Here is a 23,985-nt window from a genome sequence, read left to right on the forward strand (position 1 = left end):
CGCTAGCACACAGAGACACACACACACACACACACACACACACACACACACACACACACACACACACACACACACACACACACACACACACACACACACACACTGTCTTTTACCTCAATAGTGTTTGGTACGTTTTAGGGGGGTTGACTTCTGTAACTATGCCAAACTACAATAGTGTCTTCCATGTTCTCTCAATAAAGTTGAATTAAATCCTATTCAGTTCAGTCCAATTACTCTTTCTGAAAATAACACTTTATTGGAAGAAAATCCATGTTGCCAAAGCAGATCAGTTTAGGATATGTCTCTGTCTTCTGAGCCTCACAAAGAAGAACAGCACACACACACACATCTCACACTCTCTTTCTCTAAGACTCTCTGTTTCTCTAAGTCTCTCTCTTTCCTCCTCTCTCTACAGGTATAATCTGGCCTGTGGAGTGCATCCCCTATCCACTACGTTACATCAGTCTGGCCCTGCCCCAGACCTATGCTTCTGAAGCCCTGCGATGCATCATGTACAGAGGTAACACACACACACACACACACACGCAGACACACACACACAGACACACACACACACACACACAAATATAAATACTGTACATAAACTCAGCAACCACAAAAAAACGTCCTCTCACTGTCAACTGTGTTTATTTTCAGCAAACTTAACATGTGTAAATATGTGTATGAACATAACAAGATTCAACAACTGAGACATAAACTGAACAAGTTCCACAGACATGTGACTAACAGAAATGAAATAATGTGTCCCTGAACAAAGGTCAAAATCAAAAGTAACAGTCAGTATCTGCTGTGGCCACCAGCTGCATTAAGTACTGCAGTGCATCTCCTCCTCGTGGACTGCACCAGATTTGCCAGTTCTTGCTGTGAGATGTTACCTCACTCTTCCACCAATGCACCTGCAAGTTCCCAGACATTTCTGGAGGGAATGGCCCTAGCCCTCACCCTCCGATCCAACAGGTCCCAGACGTGCTCAATGGGATTTAGATCCGGGCTCTTCGATGGCAGAACACTGACATTCCTGTCTTGCAGGAAATCACACACAGAACGAGCAGTATGGCTGGTGGCATTGTCATGCTGGAGGGTCATGTCAGGATGAGCCTGCAGGAAGGGTACCACATGAGGGAGGAGGATGTCTTCCCTGTAACGCATAGCGTTGAGATTGCCTGCAACGACAGCAAGCTCATTCCGATGATGCTGTGACACACCGCCCCAGACCATGACAGATCCTCCACCTCCAAATCGATCCCGCTCCAGAGTACAGGCCTCGGTGTAACACTCATTCCTTCGATGAATCGCGAATCCGACCATCACTCCTGGTGAGACAAAACCGCGACTCGTCAGTGAAGAACACTTTTTGCCAGTCCTGTCTGGTCCAGCGACGGTGGGTTTGTGCCCATAGGCGAGGTGAGGACCTGCCTTACAACAGGCCTACAAGCCCTCAGTCCAGCCTCTCTCAGCCTATTGCGTTCAGTCTGAGCACTGATGGAGGGATTGTGCGTTCCTGGTGTAACTCGGGCAGTTGTTGTTGCCATCCTGTACCTCTCCTGCAGGGGTGATGTTCGGATGTACCGATCCTGTGCAGGTGTTGTTACATGTGGTCTGCCACTGCGAGGATGATCAGCTGTCCGTCCAGTCTCCCTGTAGCGCTGTCTTAGGCGTCTCACAGTACTGACATTGCAATTTTTTGCCCTGGCCACATCTGCAGTCCTCATGCCTCCTTGCAGCATGCCTAAGGCACGTTCACGCAGATGAGCAGGGACCCTGGGCATCTTTCTTTGTTGTTTTTCAGAGTCAGTAGAAAGGCCTCTTTAGTGTCCTAAGTTTTGTGACCTTAATTGCCTACCGTCTGTAAGCTGTTAGTGTCTTAACGACCGTTCCACGGGTTCATGTTCATTAATTGTTTATGGTTCATTGAACAAGCATGGGGAAACAGTGTTTAAACCCTTTACAATGAAGATCTGTGAAGTTATTTGTATTTTTACAAATTATCTTTGAAAGACAAGGTCCTGAAAAAGGAAAGTTTCTTTTTTTGCTGAGTTTACATACATACACACAGACATACACACATACTGTACATACTGTACATACATACATACATACATATATACATACATACATACATACATACATACATACATACATACATACATACATACATACATACATACATACATACATACATACATACACAACATAGTCCCGAGCTCACAGTGGAGGGGAGATATCCTGCTCTCTCTGTCTGTCTGTCTGTCTGTCTGTCTCTCTGTCTCATCTTCACATCACAGTACAAACACACACACACACACACAAACTCTCTCTCTCACACACACAGAGAGAAAGACACCATCTTATCTTGTCTCTCCCTCAGGCTGGGGTCTCTCCAGGATGATAGTGTGGCGAGGCTTTGTTGTCACCCTGGGCTGGAACACATTCTTCGTCATCCTGGCCATCGTCATCCTCAAGCTGAGGATGTGAGACGCCTGCCCAGGGAAGATGTGTGCCTATGTAGTGTATGTGAGTGTGTGAGGGTTTTGTGTGGGAGTGTCAATGTGATGTGTGTAAGTGAGTGTGTATATGGTGTGTGTATATATAGTCTAGTGAGTGTGTATATGGTGTGTGTATATAGTCTAGTGAGTGTGTGTAGGGTCAGTGCAGATAGGGTAACTTTCCCCTTCAGTCACGTTAGTTTGGCAACTCAACCTATCTATTTGTCACTCACAAACCAATCAGAATGCCTGAAATGTGCGTCTGGACACTGCACCCACCCACTCAGGTGTTATGAAGTGTAATCACCGTCAGAAGAGTGATCATCGTCTGAGGACTGTTATTGTGGACAATAACATGAATGGGTATAATACGTTTACAGCAGGATTCTACTGTACTGCCGTTATAAGTCTGTAATGTTAGTGTGTTTTCCCGATACTGCTTTGCATATTGTTGATTGTTAATTGCCATTATTGCATTGGTTGCACAGGTGTTTTATGTAGGAGATTTGTTGTACTGGTTACACAAGGGTCGAATTGTTAAAAGTTAAGAAGGGGAATGCTTTTTTGTGAAAGCAGCTGTTAATTGATCAGTTCTGAGGACTCCTAGGAGGCTTAGGCCTATGTCCAGGGGGAATTCAATCACAATTCAGGTGTATTCAGGATGCTTTGAATTTTGAATGAAAACTCAAAACTAAAAAGGACAAAACAAGATACTTGAGGGGCATTTCAATGTATCCTTTTGACTTCAACACTGTCCAGGACATAAAACAATTCAATTGCCTACAAAAATGTTAATGCCTACAAAAATGTTAATGCCTACAAAAATGTAATTGCCTACAAAAATGCATAGCCTCATTAGACTTATTTTCAAACGCACAACTAGGTTGCCTGACAACTCAAACTGAATTCTTCCGCTGCTCTATGTTCGCTACATACTTCATTGCGGAGAAGGAACTAACGTCCGTGGGCATGGCGTAGCTTTTGGCCAGAGAAATTATTTGGGGTAGTCAGGCAAACTAGGCATATGTGTTGTTTCTGTCCCATATGTCATGACTTTCTAGAATGCCCTTTTAAGAAAAATTCATTGGGAAAATGTTTGGTCTCTTTCTCAGGAGTTTCTTTTAACTAATAAGATTAACGAAGTTTAATATAAATGAATCCACAAGTGCTGCCCTACTTAAAAAGTTTCTTGAAGTTAAAAAAATACATTGATGTTTCTTGTACCTTCTGTAATGATCAACAGGAGACTGCTTCACATTTAGTTTGGTATTGCTCTTAAACCAGGAAGCTGTGGCAAGATATCTGGATATTGTTTTCGATCATAAACATTTCCCCTTCTACTTGAAAATGTGATATTTGGTTTTAAAAGTATAGCAAAGTCTTTCTTCTTAAATCAACCTCATTGTTATTTTAGCTCAATTCCATATTCATAAATGTAAATGACTGAGTCAAAAACCTCTTTACTACTTTTGAGAATGAAATTGAACAATATATAAACAACATTTCTTCTTCTGATAACAAGAAAACAACCAAAAGTTTGAATGTAGTAACAAGGTGTTTACATAATGTATGGGCTGTATTACCCTGACTGTTGTTTGCCATGTGTGGATTCTCTCTTGTGTACTCTGGTTGTTTTTCTATATGGGTATTTTTTTAACAATAAAATAAAAAAGACAACTAGGCATATCAGACTAAAAATAAGCAGTTTGTTGTCCTGGCAACTGGAAGAAGTGGAACAATATAAGAAGCCTGGAGAATAACAGTAATGTTCTTGCTGACACAAGCAAACTAATTACCCTGTGTTTGTTACACTGATTTATGTTAGTTGTTGTGAAAGACCCGATATTAAGCAGATGTGTAGGAAATGTGGTTTAGTATAGGTTGGAGACAGAAATGTGGTTTAGTATAGGTTGGAGACAGAAATGTGGTTTAGTATAGGTTGGAGACAGAAATGTGGTTTAGTATAGGTTGGAGACAGAAATGTGGTTTAGTATAGGTTGGAGACAGAAATGTGGTTTAGTATAGGTTGGAGACAGAAATGTGGTTTAGTATAGGTTGGAGACAGAAATGTGGTTTAGTGTAGGTTGGAGACAGAAATGTGGTTTAGTATAGGTTGGAGACAGAAATGTGGTTTAGTATAGGTTGGAGACAGAAATGTGGTTTAGTATAGGTTGGAGACAGAAATGTGGTTTAGTATAGGTTGGAGACAGAAATGTGGTTTAGTATAGGTTGGAGACAGAAATGTGGTTTAGTATAGGTTGGAGACAGAAATGTGGTTTAGTATAGGTTGGAGACAGAAATGTGGTTTAGTGTAGGTTGGAGACAGAAATGTGGTTTAGTATAGGTTGGAGACAGAAATGTGGTTTAGTATAGGTTGGAGACAGAAATGTGGTTTAGTATAGGTTGGAGACAGAAATGTGGTTTAGTATAGGTTGGAGACAGAAATGTGGTTTAGTATAGGTTGGAGACAGAAATGTGGTTTAGTATAGGTTGGAGACAGAAATGTGGTTTAGTATAGGTTGGAGACAGAAATGTGGTTTAGTATAGGTTGGAGACAGAAATGTGGTTTAGTATAGGTTGGAGACAGAAATGTGGTTTAGTGTAGGTTGGAGACAGAAATGTGGTTTAGTATAGGTTGGAGACAGAAATGTGGTTTAGTATAGGTTGGAGACAGAAATGTGGTTTAGTATAGGTTGGAGACAGAAATGTGGTTTAGTATAGGTTGGAGACAGAAATGTGGTTTAGTATAGGTTGGAGACAGAAATGTGGTTTAGTATAGGTTGGAGACAGAAATGTGGTTTAGTGTAGGTTGGAGACAGAAATGTGGTTTAGTATAGGTTGGAGACAGAAATGTGGTTTAGTATAGGTTGGAGACAGAAATGTGGTTTAGTATAGGTTGGAGACAGAAATGTGGTTTAGTATAGGTTGGAGACAGAAATGTGGTTTAGTATAGGTTGGAGACAGAAATGTGGTTTAGTATAGGTTGGAGACAGAAATGTGGTTTAGTATAGGTTGGAGACAGAAATGTGGTTTAGTATAGGTTGGAGACAGAAATGTGGTTTAGTATAGGTTGGAGACAGAAATGTGGTTTAGTGTAGGTTGGAGACAGAAATGTGGTTTAGTATAGGTTGGAGACAGAAATGTGGTTTAGTATAGGTTGGAGACAGAAATGTGGTTTAGTATAGGTTGGAGACAGAAATGTGGTTTAGTATAGGTTGGAGACAGAAATGTGGTTTAGTATAGGTTGGAGACAGAAATGTGGTTTATAGGTTGGAGACAGAAATTAGGTTTAGTATAGGTTGGAGACAGAAATGTGGTTTAGTATAGGTTGGAGACAGAAATGTGGTTTATAGGTTGGAGACAGAAATGAGGTTTAGTATAGGTTGGAGACAGAAATGTGGTTTAGTATAGGTTGGAGACAGAAATGTGGTTTAGTATAGGTTGGAGACAGAAATGTGGTTTAGTGTAGGTTGGAGACAGAAATGTGGTTTAGTATAGGTTGGAGACAGAAATGTGGTTTATAGGTTGGAGACAGAAATGTGGTTTAGTATAGGTTGGAGTCAGAAATGTGGTTTAGTGTAGGTTGGAGACAGAAATGTGGTTTAGTATAGGTTGGAGACAGAAATGTGGTTTAGTATAGGTTGGAGACAGAAATGTGGTTTAGTATAGGTTGGAGACAGAAATGTGGTTTAGTATAGGTTGGAGACAGAAATGTGGTTTAGTATAGGTTGGAGACAGAAATGTGGTTTATAGGTTGGAGACAGAAATGAGGTTTAGTATAGGTTGGAGACAGAAATGTGGTTTAGTATAGGTTGGAGACAGAAATGTGGTTTATAGGTTGGAGACAGAAATGAGGTTTAGTATAGGTTGGAGACAGAAATGTGGTTTAGTATAGGTTGGAGACAGAAATGTGGTTTAGTATAGGTTGGAGACAGAAATGTGGTTTAGTGTAGGTTGGAGACAGAAATGTGGTTTAGTATAGGTTGGAGACAGAAATGTGGTTTATAGGTTGGAGACAGAAATGTGGTTTAGTATAGGTTGGAGTCAGAAATGTGGTTTAGTGTAGGTTGGAGACAGAAATGTGGTTTAGTATAGGTTGGAGACAGAAATGTGGTTTATAGGTTGGAGACAGAAATGTGGTTTAGTATAGGTTGGAGTCAGAAATGTGGTTTAGTGTAGGTTGGAGACAGAAATGTGGTTTCGTATAGGTTGGAGACAGAAATGTGGTTTAGTATAGGTTGGAGACAGAAATGTGGTTTAGTATAGGTTGGAGACAGAAATGTGGTTTAGTATAGGTTGGAGACAGAAATGTGGTTTAGTATAGGTTGGAGACAGAAATGTGGTTTAGTATAGGTTGGAGACAGAAATGTGGTTTAGTATAGGTTGGAGACAGAAATGTGGTTTAGTATAGGTTGGAGACAGAAATGTGGTTTAATGCTGCTGGGAGACCAGCAGCATCTGGTCTCCCATCCAGGGACTGACCCTTCTTAGCTTCAGAGGCAAGCAGCAGTTGGATACAGGATGGTATGCTGCTGGCCTTTGCTGCACAACAGTGAGTAAACAAACAGCACATGACTGGGGACGACCGGTAAGCTTCATAATGAAACATTGTGACAGTTGAAGGGAACAACTTAATCTCCTTCATCTCCTAATGCATTGCACAAGTTGACTGCAGGTATTCACTTAAAAACTAGATACAAATATTCAAACGTTTTAAAATTGACTTCAAAATAAATAGTTACGATGGTATTAAAAAAACAACATCCTGTGGCTTTTTCCAAATGCTCCGGTATACGGTACACATGGATGGTACACCGCCCGAGCCTACTTGGCACCTGAAAGTGCACCTCAATAGGCTAAAGAGGATCCTCTTTCCATTGGCTCGGTGCAGCAAGCTCTTCCCTTGGTTGCCTTGCCTACGTGAACACTGACAGATGCGGGTCAGTCGGCGCTGTACATGGCTGCTCAGAATGGACCCCTGGATGTGGTCCAACTCCTCCTTGAAACAGACGCTGACCCCCGACAAGTCAGCTGACGGCATCTCTATGTCCTGTCCTCTATACTCAGGTAACACAGACACAACGGAAGGACTTCGTCAACCTTATTAGAAGTTTTACAACAAATGTTATTGGATGGTCTGTGTAGCTGTAGACACTGGACACACAGAGATGGTGGAGTTGCTGGTCCGGGAAGGGTCAGAGGTCAACGGAACATACACAAGACACTATGGATCCAAGAGAACCTGCCTTCATCAGGCTGCTCTTAAGGTAAACAGACATACGCACACACACACACACACACACACACATACAGAACAGATATGGTTCTACATTCTGACCTGTTGTGAATCAGAGGAGATGCAGTACATCCTCAAACACAGGGGCATACCCAGACCAGAGCAGCCGAGCAGGAGCCTCTCCAGACCAGAGCAGCCGAGCAGGAGCCTCTCCAGACCAGAGCAGCCGAGCAGGAGCCTCTCCAGACCAGAGCAGCCGAATGGGAGCATTCTCACTGGAGAGGAGTTATGTGGACTGTTGTGTGAGGGCCTCAGTCAGCTGTTCTACGCCTCCTACTGGCTCCCTCCGCTACTACAGGCAGGACTGGAGCCCTCCCTACTGCTGCATCCAGCATCTAACATGTAAGACACACATTTACTTGCTTATGGTTGTCCATCGTGCCTGTTTCCTTTACTTGTGAGTCTTTTGGTGGCAATGGAGGCCACTCCTGAATTTACAGCTGCAGACAGGCCCTGTGAAGGCTTGGTTAGAGGGGCAGTAGCCCTGTGAAGGCTTTGTTGGAGGGCATAGGGTTAGCCATGTGAAGGCTAGTTGGAAGGGCAGCTGTAGCCCTGTGAAGGCTATGCTGGAGGGGCAGGGGTAGCCCTGTGAGGGCTAGGTTAGAGGGCATACGAGTAGCTATATGAAGGCTTTGTTGGAGGGGCAGGAGTAGCCCTGTGAAGGCTAGGTTGGAGGTGCAGGGGTAGCCCTGTGAAGGCTTGGTTGGAGGGGCAGGGGTAGCCCTGTAAAGGCTAGGTAACACAATAACATGGACACATTACATTTTTGTAATTTAGCAGATGCTATTTAGAGTGACATATTTTAATTCCAAAGTGTGTGTGTCCTCTCTCTCTCTATCTCTATCTAGAGTGTGTCCTCTCTCTATATTTCTATCTAGAGTGTGTGTCCTCTCTCTCTATCTCTATCTAGAGTCTGTGGCCTCTCTCTCTATCTCTATCTAGTGTGTGTGTCCTCTCTCTCTATCTCTATCTAGAGTGTGTGTCCTCTCTCTCTATCTCTATCTAGAGTGTGGCCTCTCTCTCTATCTCTATCTAGAGTGTGTGGCCTCTCTCTCTATCTCTATCTAGAGTGTGTCGTCTCTCTCTATCTCTATCTAGAGTGTGTGTCCTCTCTCTCTATCTCTATCTAGAGTGTGTGTCCTCTCTCTCTATCTTTATCTAGAGTGTGTGTCCTCTCTCTCTATCTCTATCTAGAGTGTGTGTCCTCTCTCTCTGTATCTCTATCTAGAGTGTGTGTCCTCTCTCTCTATCTCTATCTAGAGTGTGGCCTCTCTCATCTCTGCAGGCTGCGGGTCAGGGAAGAGTTGGGTTCAGTGGTTCTGATGCAGACGGATCTGGTGCAGCAGCTTCCTCTTCCTGCCCTACTGATGTCATACCTCCGGTTTAGAGACATCCCACCAGCCTCACATGAAGTCCCAGTCAGACAGAGGGGCGGTTTAGAGACATCCCACCAGCCTCACATGAAGTCCCAGTCAGACAGAGGGGCGGTTTAGAGACATCCCACCACCCTCACATGAAGTCCCAGTCACACAGAGGGGCGGTTTAGAGACATCCCACCAGCCTCACATGAAGTCCCAGTCACACAGAGGGGCGGTTTAGAGACATCCCACCAGCCTCACATGAAGTCCCAGTCACACAGAGGGGCGGTTTAGAGACATCCCACCAGCCTCACATGAAGTCCCAGTCAGACAGAGGGGCGGTTTAGAGACATCCCACCAGCCTCACATGAAGTCCCAGTCAGACAGAGGGGCGGTTTAGACAGGGACGACCAAAAACGATATAGTTGATGCACACGTTTTTTTTTCTACTCCCATTTTAAAAAGTTTTGGCTCATCTGAAATTTTCGGACACAGAATCTTAATTTGGCCTAAGGCTCTTTTCTGTTGATATTATGTAAATTAATTGTCTCTGTTTTGTGTGGTCAGATGTTACTGAACATGTTTATACATTTTTGTACGATTGCCTGTATTGTTTGCATTTGATGCTTGCTAATAAAAAAAAGTATTGGTCTGTTTTCAGACACCTTTCCTAGTTCCCTTTCCTTCACGGCCAGTAGATGGAGATAGTAGCCTATGGATTTTAGTGAGAGGCCATCTGCTGGGGGGGCTGAGGCTGGATGCATCTCCCGCCAATCGACGACCATGGCCACGGAGGCAGCAGCCGCGGATGATGCTGCGACGACAGGAGGACCGCCCGAATGCACCGAGATGGAGGAGCAGGTATGCACAGTTTGTAAGCCGGCAAAGCTGGATTCGTGGTGGCATTATTTAGTGAGGTATTTTATGGAAGATCTGACAATGCAATACGGCTAACGCTGATATGTCTATGCTGAAATAACTCCATAGACAATTAGCATTTCAGAAAAAACACTATAGGCCCAGTAAATAGGGACATCCTCAGGATGTGGGAAAATATAGTGATGGAATAAAAGGAGACGCGTGTTTGAATTCCGTTCCTGTGCGCATAAAAATTGAATGTCTGGTGCAGAGTGGAAGTGCACTGCGGCGTTTATAAAAGAAGCATTGATTTGAAATGACAGGGGAACCTAGCAGCTGGCTATACCGGCATGTAGCCAACCGTTGTATAAAAATAGCCAGGCACCAACACGCATCACAGGTCACGCATGCATGACGCTTTCGCTGCCGAATTCATGGTCAATTGTAGGCTAAATGCGCTAGTTGAGCGAACCGACAGAGTCCGACATGCTCCGTTTTGGAGGTGCTGTGAAGCGGAAGTTGGCAGGCTCTCTGTAAGGTAGTTTTTGCCTACAAGAGGATTGGAGAGTGAAAGCTTGTTCTATATTCTGTATCGGATTGTGATTATAGCAGACAGGCTAATGTAGCTTTGGATAAATGCACTGCAGTTTTACGAAAGAGTGAACCGGCACCAGTTGGAACGTTATTGCGCCTATAAATGAATTTGCTGTTACCGTTACAACAGAATATATGGCTGCTCCGTTTATTACGATGGAGTCCCGCTGCCGTATATAGGCTACCTAAACTGAAGGAAATCATAGGAAGGTGTCGTGGTAGGAGTGTCGTGGTTTGTTTTTCTTGTTTATAGTCTGTCTCGCTAATTCTCTGTTAATGTAATTTAGTAGTAGAATAACAGGTGCATTTATTCCAGAGAGAGGCTTCTCCCTTCTCGAAACGCAACCTGCTCTACCACGTTGCAATATAGCCTACCTACACTGTTGGCTCGGCAGACTCACACACGGGCTACAGTGCAGGTGGCTACATTGTTTATCTTCATCCCCAGTAGACTACTAGACTTCTTCTTGAGTAGAGGGACTATTTCAGGTGAGTCCCTGTCACAATGTTGGACAAGTTGTTTTCCTAGTTGGCTAAATTAAGCCTTCAGCTTGTGCTTTCGTATTTTTATATAGTTTGTGGTTGTCCCTCTTTCAACGACTAGGTAGGTTTAACGTATGGTACAGTATCAGTGAGTATCTGAAATAATAACGACGAATCGGTGTGACACTTGTCGTTAAGCATCAAATGTAGCCTACCTGGCTTCCAAATGTTTTTCTTCTCATTTGAAGTAATCTGGTGTACACAGTAGTTTACTTCAACATCTGGTTGGATGGCTCAAATTATAATTTTTTCCTTTTTCTTATTTTTATGGAGCTTCTTTAAACGTGAACTGTCTTTAATCTGTTAATATCAACTATTTCAGATCATTTGCGGTCTGCAATTTGATTAATAAAAACGTTGAACTTCAAGCAGAAAGAATAGAACCATGGACAAATTCCCTGACAGTGAATGAATACGTCTGTCTATGTAGATAGGCTTTATAATGTCTCACTTATCAATACCCTATATTACAATGTTATTACAGTACAACAATGTCCTAGCTATTACCATTATAACAATAGTACCGTTCTGTACATATGCTGCCATGTGGAATTGTGTCAAAGAAGGTGACCTTGATCAAATGAGTCAGATTACGGAGTGGTTTCCCTCTAATCTCGTCACGGTGGAATGAAAGATGCTGGATTATGTGAGGGAGAACAGGGAAGCCAACACAGAGAAAGGGAGAATGAAACAGGGGAAGCCAGGGAAAGGAGGCAGGGATTAAAGATGATTTTGACCCAGGGTGCGTCCCAAATGGTACCCTATTCCCTATATAGACCACTATATCCCTATGGGCCTTGGTGAAAAGTAGTGTACTACGTAGGGAATAGGGTGCCAGTCGGGGTTGCTCTACGACCTAGATCCAATGCACACCAAGTTACAGGCACGCCACCAACAGACCTGGGTTCATATTCTGTTTTGAAATCTCTCAAATACTTTGAGCGTTTGCTTTAGCCTGCCTGGAGTGCCAGATGAGCAGGGTTTACAGTTGTGGGACTATTCTATTGGTCCCATTAAACCAGGCAAGATCAATCAAGCACAGAGAAAGCATTTGAAATGATTTTCAAATAATATTTCAACACAGGTCTGCTACACAACACAGACACAGATTCATGGCAGCTGTTGCTGAGAAGATGTCATTTAGTTCATTTTCTGTTGTCCGTAATGAGCAAGTCCTTAGTTGGTCTGCATACCAAATGGCATCCTATTTTCCACATAGTGCACTACTTTTGACCAGGGTCCTATATGGGCTCTGGTCAAAGGTAGTGCACTACGTATGGAATATGGTGGTGCCCTTTGTAACACAGCCTGGTGTGTTTTCCCTGTATGTGCTACTGCGTCTGTTTCTGCAAAGAGACCCTTAATGACATAGGTGGAAGTACACTTGCCCCGTAACCATAGTCGCCGGTTCACATCCCGCCCCGGCTGTTGCTACTCGGGCTGCAACATTCAGGTAACTTTCCCCAAATTCCCTGGTTTCCCTGGTTGGAGGATTCCTGGATTTCCTGCTTATTCCTTCCTGATTCCATGAATCTTCTAACTGGGGTTTCTGGAAAACCTGGGAGTCTTGGGAAAGAAACCCTAATCACAACACTGGGCCATAATGCTGTGAAGGGGGTGATTGATTTCTTTACATTTGTTTTTCTTCTTCTAGTTGGCGGAGGGAAGGATGAAGGCAGACGAGGAAGCTCCTCCCCCCTCCCCGGGACTGGGGGGTTCGGCGATCCGGTGTCGGGAAGTGTGTCGGTCATACGGTGAACTCAAAGTCCTGAATAACCTCAACTTGACCGTGCCACAGGGACAGATGTGAGTAAACCACATTGACACTACAATCTTACCCAGTCCTAACCCTAACCTTATACCATGACACTGACCTCAGTAGTGCTTACTGCCCTGTGGGGTATTCAATCAGAAAAGGTTGTTCTGAGTGTCCAGGATAAGTCAAAACACCACTTCACCCAGCAGTAAGACAGAGCATGTTAAGATCGCTAATAAGTAATGGTCTTACATGTTGTTAATATGTAATGGTCTTACATGTTATTAATATGTAATGGTCTTACATGTTATTAATATGTAATGGTCTTAGATGTTATTAATATGTAATGGTCTTACATGTTATTAATATGTAATGGTCTTACATGTTATTAATATGTAATGGTCTTTCATGTTATTAATATGTAATGGTGTTTTTGTCCACACACTGATGATAGTCTAACAGCCGAAATGTTTGTTGCCTCAACAGTAGTAGCTGAATATTGTCCTTTGACAATTGTAACAGCTGAATAATTTCTCTTAAGCACAATTCTCTTTCTTATAAAGTATTGTTGTTTCAACATCTCTGTCCCTTAGTGGCAGGTGATGTGAGCTCCACTGACAACCAGCTCAATGAGATTTGATTTACACAGAGCCTCAGATTCCATTACAAAGGGCCCTGGGTCTGAACCTAGTGAAAAGCCGGAGTAGGGTGACAGGGGGGTAAACACTCAGAGAAGGAGGAGTAGGGTGGTAAACACTCAGAGAAGGAGGAGTAGGGTGGTGAACACTCAGAGAATGAGGAGTAGGGTGGTGAACACTCAGAGAAGGAGGAGTAGGGTGGTAAACACTCAGAGAAGGAGGAGTAGGGTGGTAAACACTCAGAGAAGGAGGAGTAGGGTGGTGAACACTCAGAGAAGGAGGAGTAGGGTGGTGAACACTCAGAGAAGGAGGAGTAGGGTGGTGAACACTCAGAGAAGGAGGAGTAGGGTGGTGAACACTCAGAGAAGGAGGAGTAGGGTGGTAAACACTCAGAGAAGGAGGAGTACGGTGGTGAACACTCAGAGAAGGAGGAGTAGGGTGGTGAACACTCAGAGAAGGAGGAGTAGGGTGGTGAACACTCAGAGAAGGAGGAGTAGGGTGGTAAACACTCAGAGAAGGAGGAGTAGGGTGGTGAACACTCAGAGAAGGAGGAGTAGGGTGGTAAATACTCAGAGAAGGAGGAGTAGGGTGGTGAACACTCAGAGAAGGAGGAGTAGGGTGGTAAACACTCAGAGAAGGAGGAGTAGGGTGGTGAACACTCAGAGAAGGAGGAGTAGGGTGGTAAACACTCAGAGAAGGAGGAGTAGGGTGGTGAACACTCAGAGAAGGAGGAGTAGGGTGGTGAACACTCAGAGAAGGAGGAGTAGGGTGGTAAATACTCAGAGAAGGAGGAGTAGGGTGGTAAACACTCAGAGAAGGAGGAGTAGGGTGGTAAACACTCAGAGAAGGAGGAGTAGGGTGGTGAACACTCAGAGAAGGAGGAGTAGGGAGGTGAACACTCAGAGAAGGAGGAGTAGGGTGGTGAACACTCAGAGAAGGAGGAGTAGGGTGGTGAACACTCAGAGAAGGAGGAGTAGGGTGGTAAACACTCAGAGAAGGAGGAGTAGGGTGGTAAACACTCAGAGGAGGAGGAGTAGGGTGGTGAACACTCAGAGAAGGAGGAGTAGGGTGGTAAATACTCAGAGAATGAGGAGTAGGGTGGTAAACACTCAGAGAAGGAGGAGTACGGTGGTGAACACTCAGAGAAGGAGGAGTAGGGTGGTGAACACTCAGAGAAGGAGGAGTAGGGTGGTGAACACTCAGAGAAGGAGGAGTAGGGTGGTAAACACTCAGAGAAGGAGGAGTAGGGTGGTGAACACTCAGAGAAGGAGGAGTAGGGTGGTAAATACTCAGAGAAGGAGGAGTAGGGTGGTGAACACTCAGAGAAGGAGGAGTAGGGTGGTAAACACTCAGAGAAGGAGGAGTAGGGTGGTGAACACTCAGAGAAGGAGGAGTAGGGTGGTAAACACTCAGAGAAGGAGGAGTAGGGTGGTGAACACTCAGAGAAGGAGGAGTAGGGTGGTGAACACTCAGAGAAGGAGGAGTAGGGTGGTAAACACTCAGAGAAGGAGGAGTAGGGTGGTGAACACTCAGAGAAGGAGGAGTAGGGTGGTAAACACTCAGAGAAGGAGGAGTAGGGTGGTGAACACTCAGAGAAGGAGGAGTAGGGTGGTAAACACTCAGAGAAGGAGGAGTAGGGTGGTGAACACTCAGAGAAGGAGGAGTAGGGTGGTGAACACTCAGAGAAGGAGGAGTAGGGTGGTGAACACTCAGAGAAGGAGGAGTAGGGTGACAGGGTGGACTTTAGAAAGAAAATAACATAAGAAATAGATTAAGAAAACCCAGTAAAATAAATAATCTACAGTATTTAATGAAGAGCCTCTTGTTGATGTTGAAACTATCTTTATCTTTCCTCTCTTACTCTTTCTGTCTCTGTCTGTTTTTGTTTCTCTTTCTCTCCGTCCCCCCTCTCACTCACACACACACACACACACACACACACACACACACACACACACACACACACACACACACACACACACACACACACACACACACACACACACACACACACACACACACACACACACACCTACACAAAGCCAACTGCTTAATCTGCGTTATTCTGTGAGTTGAGTGGACTTCAAAAGGACAAGAATTTGAGCAAATGTGTTAAAGTTTGTTTACTGAACTCTGCTCGAAGTGAGCTGCATTTGAACAAGCTTGTTTAGTAAAATTACTCATTCATGTTTGCTCAAAACCACACCCATCATTACAATATTTCCCACCATGCTCTTGCAGGTTGATTTTCAGAATTGTTTGTTTCAATACCTGTTTTTTTTTAAATGTAGCATACATTTGTTGGTTGATTAGTCTTATGCTACACAAACATAAATAACATAATAGATTTCTCTAAACTAATCCAATCTGTTAGTAGTTGCATCTGTTAATGAGATGGCTGTTCCAGGTAAGATGATTTTGGTTGTCTCAATAATCAATCTTCCCCACTCCTGCAGTCGTCCTCAATGCAGGTTGCACATTAATTAAAAGTTCCAGTTGTTGAATATCCTAACTCTGGCTGGATTCCAATAGGAATTACACATCACTTTTCAAGCCAGCATAATATTACTTACAGGCTTGATGTGGCGTGCAAAACAGGAGTTTCAAACAACAGTGTTAGGGTGTAACTTGGCCCTCAATGAAAGGCCTTATGATGTATGGTCATAAAGAATAGAATTATAAAGATAACATTCACTTGGTGAAGGCTACAGGAATGAAAGCCATTCAACAACCATGGCTCTGTCATTAACAAATACAGTCATTGGTGGTAACTACAATTCACTAGAAAAGGCACACTGGGAAATATGCAAATACATTCTCAGATTGAATTGTATGTTTACTGAACCTAAAATGTAAAGTTGAGTGAACATACAATTCAACTTGAGAATTTCTGTAGGGTCAGCCAATATGCCAAAATGCTGAGCAAACTCACACTCCTCTTGCAGCGTTACAAAAGTATGTTGAATCAACATATTTTTCTTTTTACAGTGCAGTACTGTTATTCTGTGTTGTATTTCTCCACAGTATAATTTGCACTCTGCTTAAAACCTAATGATACTCTCTACCTTCAAACTGAACTCTGGGCCTCCAAGCCAGTTCCACTGCATTGTTCCCCTCTAATCAGGGACTGATTTAGACCTGGGACACCAGGTGGGTGATTCCCCTCTAATCAGGGACTGATTCAGACCTGGGACACCAGGTGGGTGATTCCCCTCTAATCAGGGACTGATTTAGACCTGGGACACCAGGTGGGTGATTCCCCTCTAATCAGGGACTGGTTTAGACCTGGGACACCAGGTGGGTGATTCCCCTCTAATCAGGGACTGATTTAGACCTGGGACACCAGGTGGGTGATTCCCCTCTAATCAGGGACTGATTTAGACCTGGGACACCAGGTCCTTGCAATTAATGATCAGGTAGAACAGAAAACCAGCAGGCTCTCGGACCTCGTAGGGTCAGAGTTGAATACCCCTACTCTAAACCTTACATAAAGTAGACAATGTAATTGGGTTCTTGCATATATAAATTACGTTTAACTTGGATTTCCACGTGAATCATACATCGATGTCATTGGAAGTTTTATGCGAGTTACGATTAAGAGTCAGACCATACTGAGTAATACAGATTACATACTATACTATCATACTGGCATATCATACTATACTATCATATCATACTATCATACTATACTATCGGATCATACTATCATACTATACTATCATATCATACTATCATACTATACTATCGGATCATACTACCACACTATACCATCATACTATACTATCATACTGTCATATCATACTATACTATCATACTATACTATCGTATCATACTAGCATACTATACTATCAGACTATGATATACTATGCTATACTATCATACACTATCATACTATACTATCGGATCATACTACCACACTATACCATCATACTATACTATCATACTGTCATATCATACTATACTATCATACTATACTATCGTATCATACTAGCATACTATACTATCAGACTATGATATACTATGCTATACTATCATACACTATCATACTATACTATCATACTATCATACTATACTATCATACTATGATATACTATGATATACTATCATACTATACTATCATACTATAATATCATATCATACTATCATACTATGATATACTATGATATACTATCATACTACACTATGGTACTATACTATCATATCATACTATCATACTATACTATCATACTGTAGTAATATGTATGATTTAGTGCAAATGTTCTTCCTGTTAACTTACAGCTACGGCCTGCTGGGTCCGAGTGGGTGTGGGAAGACCACGCTGTTGAAATGCATTGTGGGAACACTGAAGATCTCCCGAGGGCACATCAGCGTGTTGGGGAAGCCGCCCGCATTTCCTGGACACCAGGTCCCTGGGAGGATGGTGGGGTACATGCCACAGGTAAACTGTTAACTTATAGGTACACAACATACCACAGGTAAATAGATCCATAGATGACGCAATCTCTATCGCACTCCACACTGCACTTTCCCACCTGGACAAGAGGAACACCTATGTGAGAATGCTGTTCATAGACTACAGCTCAGTGTTCAACACCATAGTACCCTCCAAGCTCATCACTAAGCTCAGGACCCTGGGACTAAACATCTCCCTCTGCAACTGGATCCTGGACTTCCTGACGGGCTGCCCCCAGGTGGTGAGGGTAGGTAACAACACATGATCCTCAACACGGGGGCCCATCAGGGGTGCGTGCTTAGTCCCCTCCTGTACTTCCTGTTCACCCACAACTGCGTGGCCGCGCACGACTCCAACACCATCATTAAGTTTGCTGACGACAAAACGGTGTTTGGCCTGATCACCGACGACGACGTCAACAAGACAAATGAGCTGATAATGGACTACAGGAAACAGAGTGCCGAGCACTCCCCTATCATCGAGAGCTTCAATTTCCTTGGTGTCCACATCACTAAGTAATTATTATGGTCCACACACACCAACACAGTCATGAAGAAGGCACGACAACTCCTCTTTCCCCTCAGGTGGCTAATAATATTTAGCATGAGCCCTCAGATCCTCAAAATGTTCTACAGCTGCACCATTGAGAGCATCTTGACTTGTTGCATCACCGCTTGGTATGGCAACTGCTTGGCATCTGACCTCAAGGCACTACAGAGGGTAGTGCATACGGTCCCAGTACATCACTGGGGCAGAGCTCCCTGCCATCCAGGACCTCTATACCAGGCGGTGTCAGAAGAAGGCCCTAAATATTGTAAAAGACTCCAGCCACCCATGCCATAAACTGTTCTCTCTGCTACCGCACGGCAAGCGGTACCGATGCACCAAGTCTAGAACCAACAGGACCCTGAACAGCTGCTACCCCCAAGCCATAAGACTGCTAGTTAGTTAAATAGTTTACCAATTGCTACCCGGACAATGTGCATTGACCCTTTTTTCACTAACTCTTTTGACTCATCACATACGCTGCTGCTACTGTTTATTATCTATCCTGTTGCCTAGTCCCTTTACCTCTACCTACAGTATACTGCTGTTACTGTCTATTATCTATCCCTTACCCCTACCTACAGTATACTGCTGCTACTGTTTATTATCTATCCTGTTGCCTAGTCTCTTTATCTCTACCTATATGTACATATCTACCTCAATTACCTATCGACTCGATACTGGTAACCCTGTGTATATAGCCAAGTTATCGTTACTCATTGTGTATTTATTCCTCGTGTTATAATTGTTCTATTTTTCTCTCTGTATTGTTGGGAAGGGCCCGTAAGTAAGCATGTCACTGTTAGTCTACATCTGTTGTTTACCAAGCATGTGACAAATAAGATTTGATTAAATTTGACAGATGCACAAACGCACCTCAGTTCCAAATGGACTCCTAACCTTTAGACACTATGGAAGTGTATTGACATATGACTATAAATACCATGACAACATGATATGTCAACATAACATACTGTAGCAAAACACACCATTTTAATTTGTCTCGTAATTTAGTTCTTGTCTATCTTCATTTCAAATTTGTATAGAAAACTTTTAGTGTTTTTATCTTTCTCACCTTTGTAATAAATGTGCTGTATAAATAAAGTTTGATTTGATATCAACACAACACATACCGTGACATAACATTGTGTTCCTCTTTAGGACCTGGCGTTGTACAACGAGTTTACCATCAGTGACACCCTGACGTTCTTCGGACGGATCCACGGCCTGTCATCTAAGGACACCCAGGCACGCATGGACTTCCTGGTGGACTTCCTGGACCTACCTCAGAAGAGCAAACTAGTCCGAAATCTCAGGTAACACAACCGTACACAGTGGTGTCAAACATACGAGCCCATTAAATATGGCCCACGGATGGTTTGGATTTATATTATTGTTAATTTGTGTTTTTTAATTAGGGGGAAAACAATCTCAATACACATTAAATTAACAAAAACCAAATGGAAACTATTTATAAATGATAATGTACCTACATCTATAGTCTCTACACTCTGTCCAGCTTGATAACAGTCATCTATAGTCTCTACACTCTGTCCAGCTTGATAACAGTCATCTATAGTCTCTACACTCTATCCAGCTTGATAACAGTCAATTATAGTCTCTACACTCTGTCCAGCTTGATAACAGTCATCTATAGTCTACACTCTGTCCAGCTTGATAACAGTCATATATAGTCTCTACACTCTGTCCAGCTTGATAACAGTCATATATAGTCTCTACACTCTGTCCAGCTTGATAACAGTCATCTATAGTCTCTACACTCTGTCCAGCTTGATAACAGTCATCTATAGTCTCTACACTCTGTCCAGCTTGATAACAGTCATCTATAGTCTCTACACTCTGTCCAGATTGATAACAGTCATCTATAGTCTCTACACTCTGTCCAGCTTGATAACAGTCATCTATAGTCTCTACACTCTATCCAGCTTGATAACAGTCATCTATAGTCTCTACACTCTGTCCAGCTTGATAACAGTCATCTATAGTCTCTACACTCTGTCCAGCTTGATAACAGTCATCTATAGTCTCTACACTCTGTCCAGCTTAATAACAGTCATCTATAGTCTCTTCACTCTGTCCAGCTTGATAACAGTCATCTATAGTCTCTACACTCTGTCCAGCTTGATAACAGTCATCTATAGTCTACACTCTGTCCAGCTTGATAACAGTCATCTATAGTCTCTACACTCTGTCCAGCTTGATAACAGTCATCTATAGTCTACACTCTGTCCAGCTTGTTAACAGTCAGCTATAGTCTCTACACTCTGTCCAGCTTGATAACAGTCATCTATAGTCTCTACACTCTGTCCAGCTTGATAACAGTCATCTATAGTCTACACTCTGTCCAGCTTGATAACAGTCATCTATAGTCTCTTCACTCTGTCCAGCTTGATAACAGTCATCTATAGTCTCTTCACTCTGTCCAGCTTGATAACAGTCATCTATAGTCTCTACACTCTGTCCAGCTTGATAACAGTCATCTATAGTCTCTACACTCTGTCCAGCTTGATAACAGTCATCTATAGTCTCTACACTCTGTCCAGCTTGATAACAGTCATCTATAGTCTACACTCTGTCCAGCTTGATAACAGTCATCTATAGTCTCTTCACTCTGTCCAGCTTGATAACAGTCATCTATAGTCTCTTCACTCTGTCCAGCTTGATAACAGTCATCTATAGTCTCTACACTCTGTCCAGCTTGATAACAGTCATCTATAGTCTCTTCACTCTGTCCAGCTTGATAACAGTCATCTATAGTCTCTACACTCTGTCCAGCTTGATAACAGTCATCTATAGTCTCTTCACTCTGTCCAGCTTGATAACAGTCATCTATAGTCTCTACACTCTGTCCAGCTTGATAACAGTCATCTATAGTCTCTTCACTCTGTCCAGCTTGATAACAGTCATCTATAGTCTCTACACTCTGTCCAGCTTGATAACAGTCATCTATAGTCTCTACACTCTGTCCAGCTTGATAACAGTCATCTATAGTCTACACTCTGTCCAGCTTGTTAACAGTCATCTATAGTCTCTACACTCTGTCCAGCTTGATAACAGTCATCTATAGTCTCTACACTCTGTCCAGCTTGATAACAGTCATCTATAGTCTACACTCTGTCCAGCTTGATAACAGTCATCTATAGTCTCTACACTCTGTCCAGCTTGATAACAGTCATCTATAGTCTCTTCACTCTGTCCAGCTTGATAACAGTCATCTATAGTCTCTACACTCTGTCCAGCTTGATAACAGTCATCTATAGTCTCTTCACTCTGTTCAGCTTGATAACAGTCATCTATAGTCTCTCCTCTCTGTCCAGCTTGATAACAGTCATCTATAGTCTCTACACTCTGTCCAGCTTGATAACAGTCATCTATAGTCTCTACACTCTGTCCAGCTTGATAACAGTCATCTATAGTCTCTTCACTCTGTTCAGCTTGATAACAGTCATCTATAGTCTCTACACTCTGTCCAGCTTGATAACAGTCATCTATAGTCTCTACACTCTGTCCAGCTTGATAACAGTCATCTATAGTCTACACTCTGTCCAGCTTGTTAACAGTCATCTATAGTCTCTACACTCTGTCCAGCTTGATAACAGTCATCTATAGTCTCTACACTCTGTCCAGCTTGATAACAGTCATCTATAGTCTACACTCTGTCCAGCTTGATAACAGTCATCTATAGTCTCTACACTCTGTCCAGCTTGATAACAGTCATCTATAGTCTCTACACTCTGTCCAGCTTGATAACAGTCATCTATAGTCTCTTCACTCTGTCCAGCTTGATAACAGTCATCTATAGTCTCTACACTCTGTCCAGCTTGATAACAGTCATCTATAGTCTCTACACTCTGTCCAGCTTGATAACAGTCATCTATAGTCTCTTCACTCTGTCCAGCTTGATAACAGTCATCTATAGTCTCTCCTCTCTGTCCAGCTTGATAACAGTCATCTATAGTCTCTACACTCTGTTCAGCTTGATAACAGTCATCTATAGTCTCTACACTCTGTCCAGCTTGATAACAGTCATCTATAGTCTCTACACTCTGTCCAGCTTGATAACAGTCATCTATAGTCTCTACACTCTGTCCAGCTTGATAACAGTCATCTATAGTCTCTACACTCTGTCCAGCTTGATAACAGTCATCTATAGTCTCTTCACTCTGTTCAGCTTGATAACAGTCATCTATAGTCTCTCCTCTCTGTCCAGCTTGATAACAGTCATCTATAGTCTCTACACTCTGTCCAGCTTGATAACAGTCATATATAGTCTCTTCACTCTGTCCAGCTTGATAACAGTCATCTATAGTCTCTACACTCTGTCCAGCTTGATAACAGTTATCTATAGTCTCTACACTCTGTCCAGCTTGATAACAGTCATCTATAGTCTCTACACTCTGTCCAGCTTGATAACAGTCATATATAGTCTCTACACTCTGTCCAGCTTGATAACAGTCATATATAGTCTCTTCACTCTGTCCAGCTTGATAACAGTCATCTATAGTCTCTACACTCTGTCCAGCTTGATAACAGTCATCTATAGTCTCTACACTCTGTCCAGCTTGATAACAGTCATATATAGTCTCTTCACTCTGTCCAGCTTGATAACAGTCATCTATAGTCTCTACACTCTGTCCAGCTTGATAACAGTCATCTATAGTCTCTACACTCTGTCCAGCTTGATAACAGTCATATATAGTCTCTACACTCTGTCCAGCTTGATATCAGTCATCTATAGTCTCTACACTCTGTCCAGCTTGATAACAGTCATTTATAGTCTCTTCACTCTGTCCAGCTTGATAACAGTCATCTATAGTCTCTACACTCTGTCCAGCTTGATAACAGTCATCTATAGTCTCTACACTCTGTCCAGCTTGATAACAGTCATCTATAGTCTCTACACTCTGTCCAGCTTGATAACAGTCATCTATAGTCTCTACACTCTGTCCAGCTTGATAACAGTCATTTATAGTCTCTTCACTCTGTCCAGCTTGATAACAGTCATCTATAGTCTCTACACTCTGTCCAGCTTGATAACAGTCATCTATAGTCTCTACACTCTGTCCAGCTTGATAACAGTCATCTATAGTCTCTACACTCTGTCCAGCTTGATAACAGTCATTTATAGTCTCTTCACTCTGTCCAGCTTGATAACAGTCATCTACAGTCTCCTCACTCTGTCCAGCTTGATAACAGTGATCTATAGTCTCTACACTCTGTCCAGCTTGATAACAGTCATCTATAGTCTCTACACTCTGTCCAGCTTGATAACAGTCATCTATAGTCTCTACACTCTGTCCAGCTAGATAACAGTCATCTATAGTCTCTACACTCTGTCCAGCTTGATAACAGTCATTTATAGTCTCTTCACTCTGTCCAGCTTGATAACAGTCATCTATAGTCTCTTCACTCTGT

The 23,985-nt window shown here is 42.8% G+C and overlaps 2 protein-coding genes across 4 annotated transcripts in view; both read left to right on the forward strand.

The window, feature by feature from the left end:
- The window catches only part of LOC139571528 (ABC transporter G family member 23-like), a 39,029-nt gene extending 34,838 nt beyond the window's left edge, over window positions 1–4,191 (forward strand). The window contains exons 19-20 of the mRNA XM_071394499.1: window positions 416–520; window positions 2,390–4,191. Of these exons, the coding sequence (XP_071250600.1) occupies window positions 416–520; window positions 2,390–2,496 (212 nt within the window). The 3' untranslated portion in view covers window positions 2,497–4,191. The remainder of the gene's footprint in view (window positions 1–415; window positions 521–2,389) is intronic.
- Window positions 4,192–9,040: 4,849 nt separating this feature from the next.
- Window positions 9,041–23,985, forward strand: part of LOC139571529 (ABC transporter G family member 20-like) — a 57,232-nt gene continuing 42,287 nt past the window's right edge. The window contains exons 1-4 of one of the 3 annotated variants that reach the window (XM_071394500.1): window positions 9,041–10,022; window positions 12,811–12,962; window positions 17,829–17,988; window positions 19,711–19,865. In XM_071394500.1, coding sequence (XP_071250601.1) covers window positions 9,876–10,022; window positions 12,811–12,962; window positions 17,829–17,988; window positions 19,711–19,865 — 614 coding nt within the window. In that variant the 5' untranslated portion in view covers window positions 9,041–9,875. Of the gene's footprint in view, window positions 10,023–10,387; window positions 10,558–10,578; window positions 11,103–12,810; window positions 12,963–17,828; window positions 17,989–19,710; window positions 19,866–23,985 lie in introns of those variants that run through there. The other 2 variants (XM_071394502.1, XM_071394501.1) reach the window with 2 other exon arrangements.

This window comes from Salvelinus alpinus, chromosome 3 (genome assembly GCF_045679555.1).
Source record: "Salvelinus alpinus chromosome 3, SLU_Salpinus.1, whole genome shotgun sequence".
In the NCBI taxonomy this organism is placed as follows: domain Eukaryota; kingdom Metazoa; phylum Chordata; class Actinopteri; order Salmoniformes; family Salmonidae; genus Salvelinus; species Salvelinus alpinus.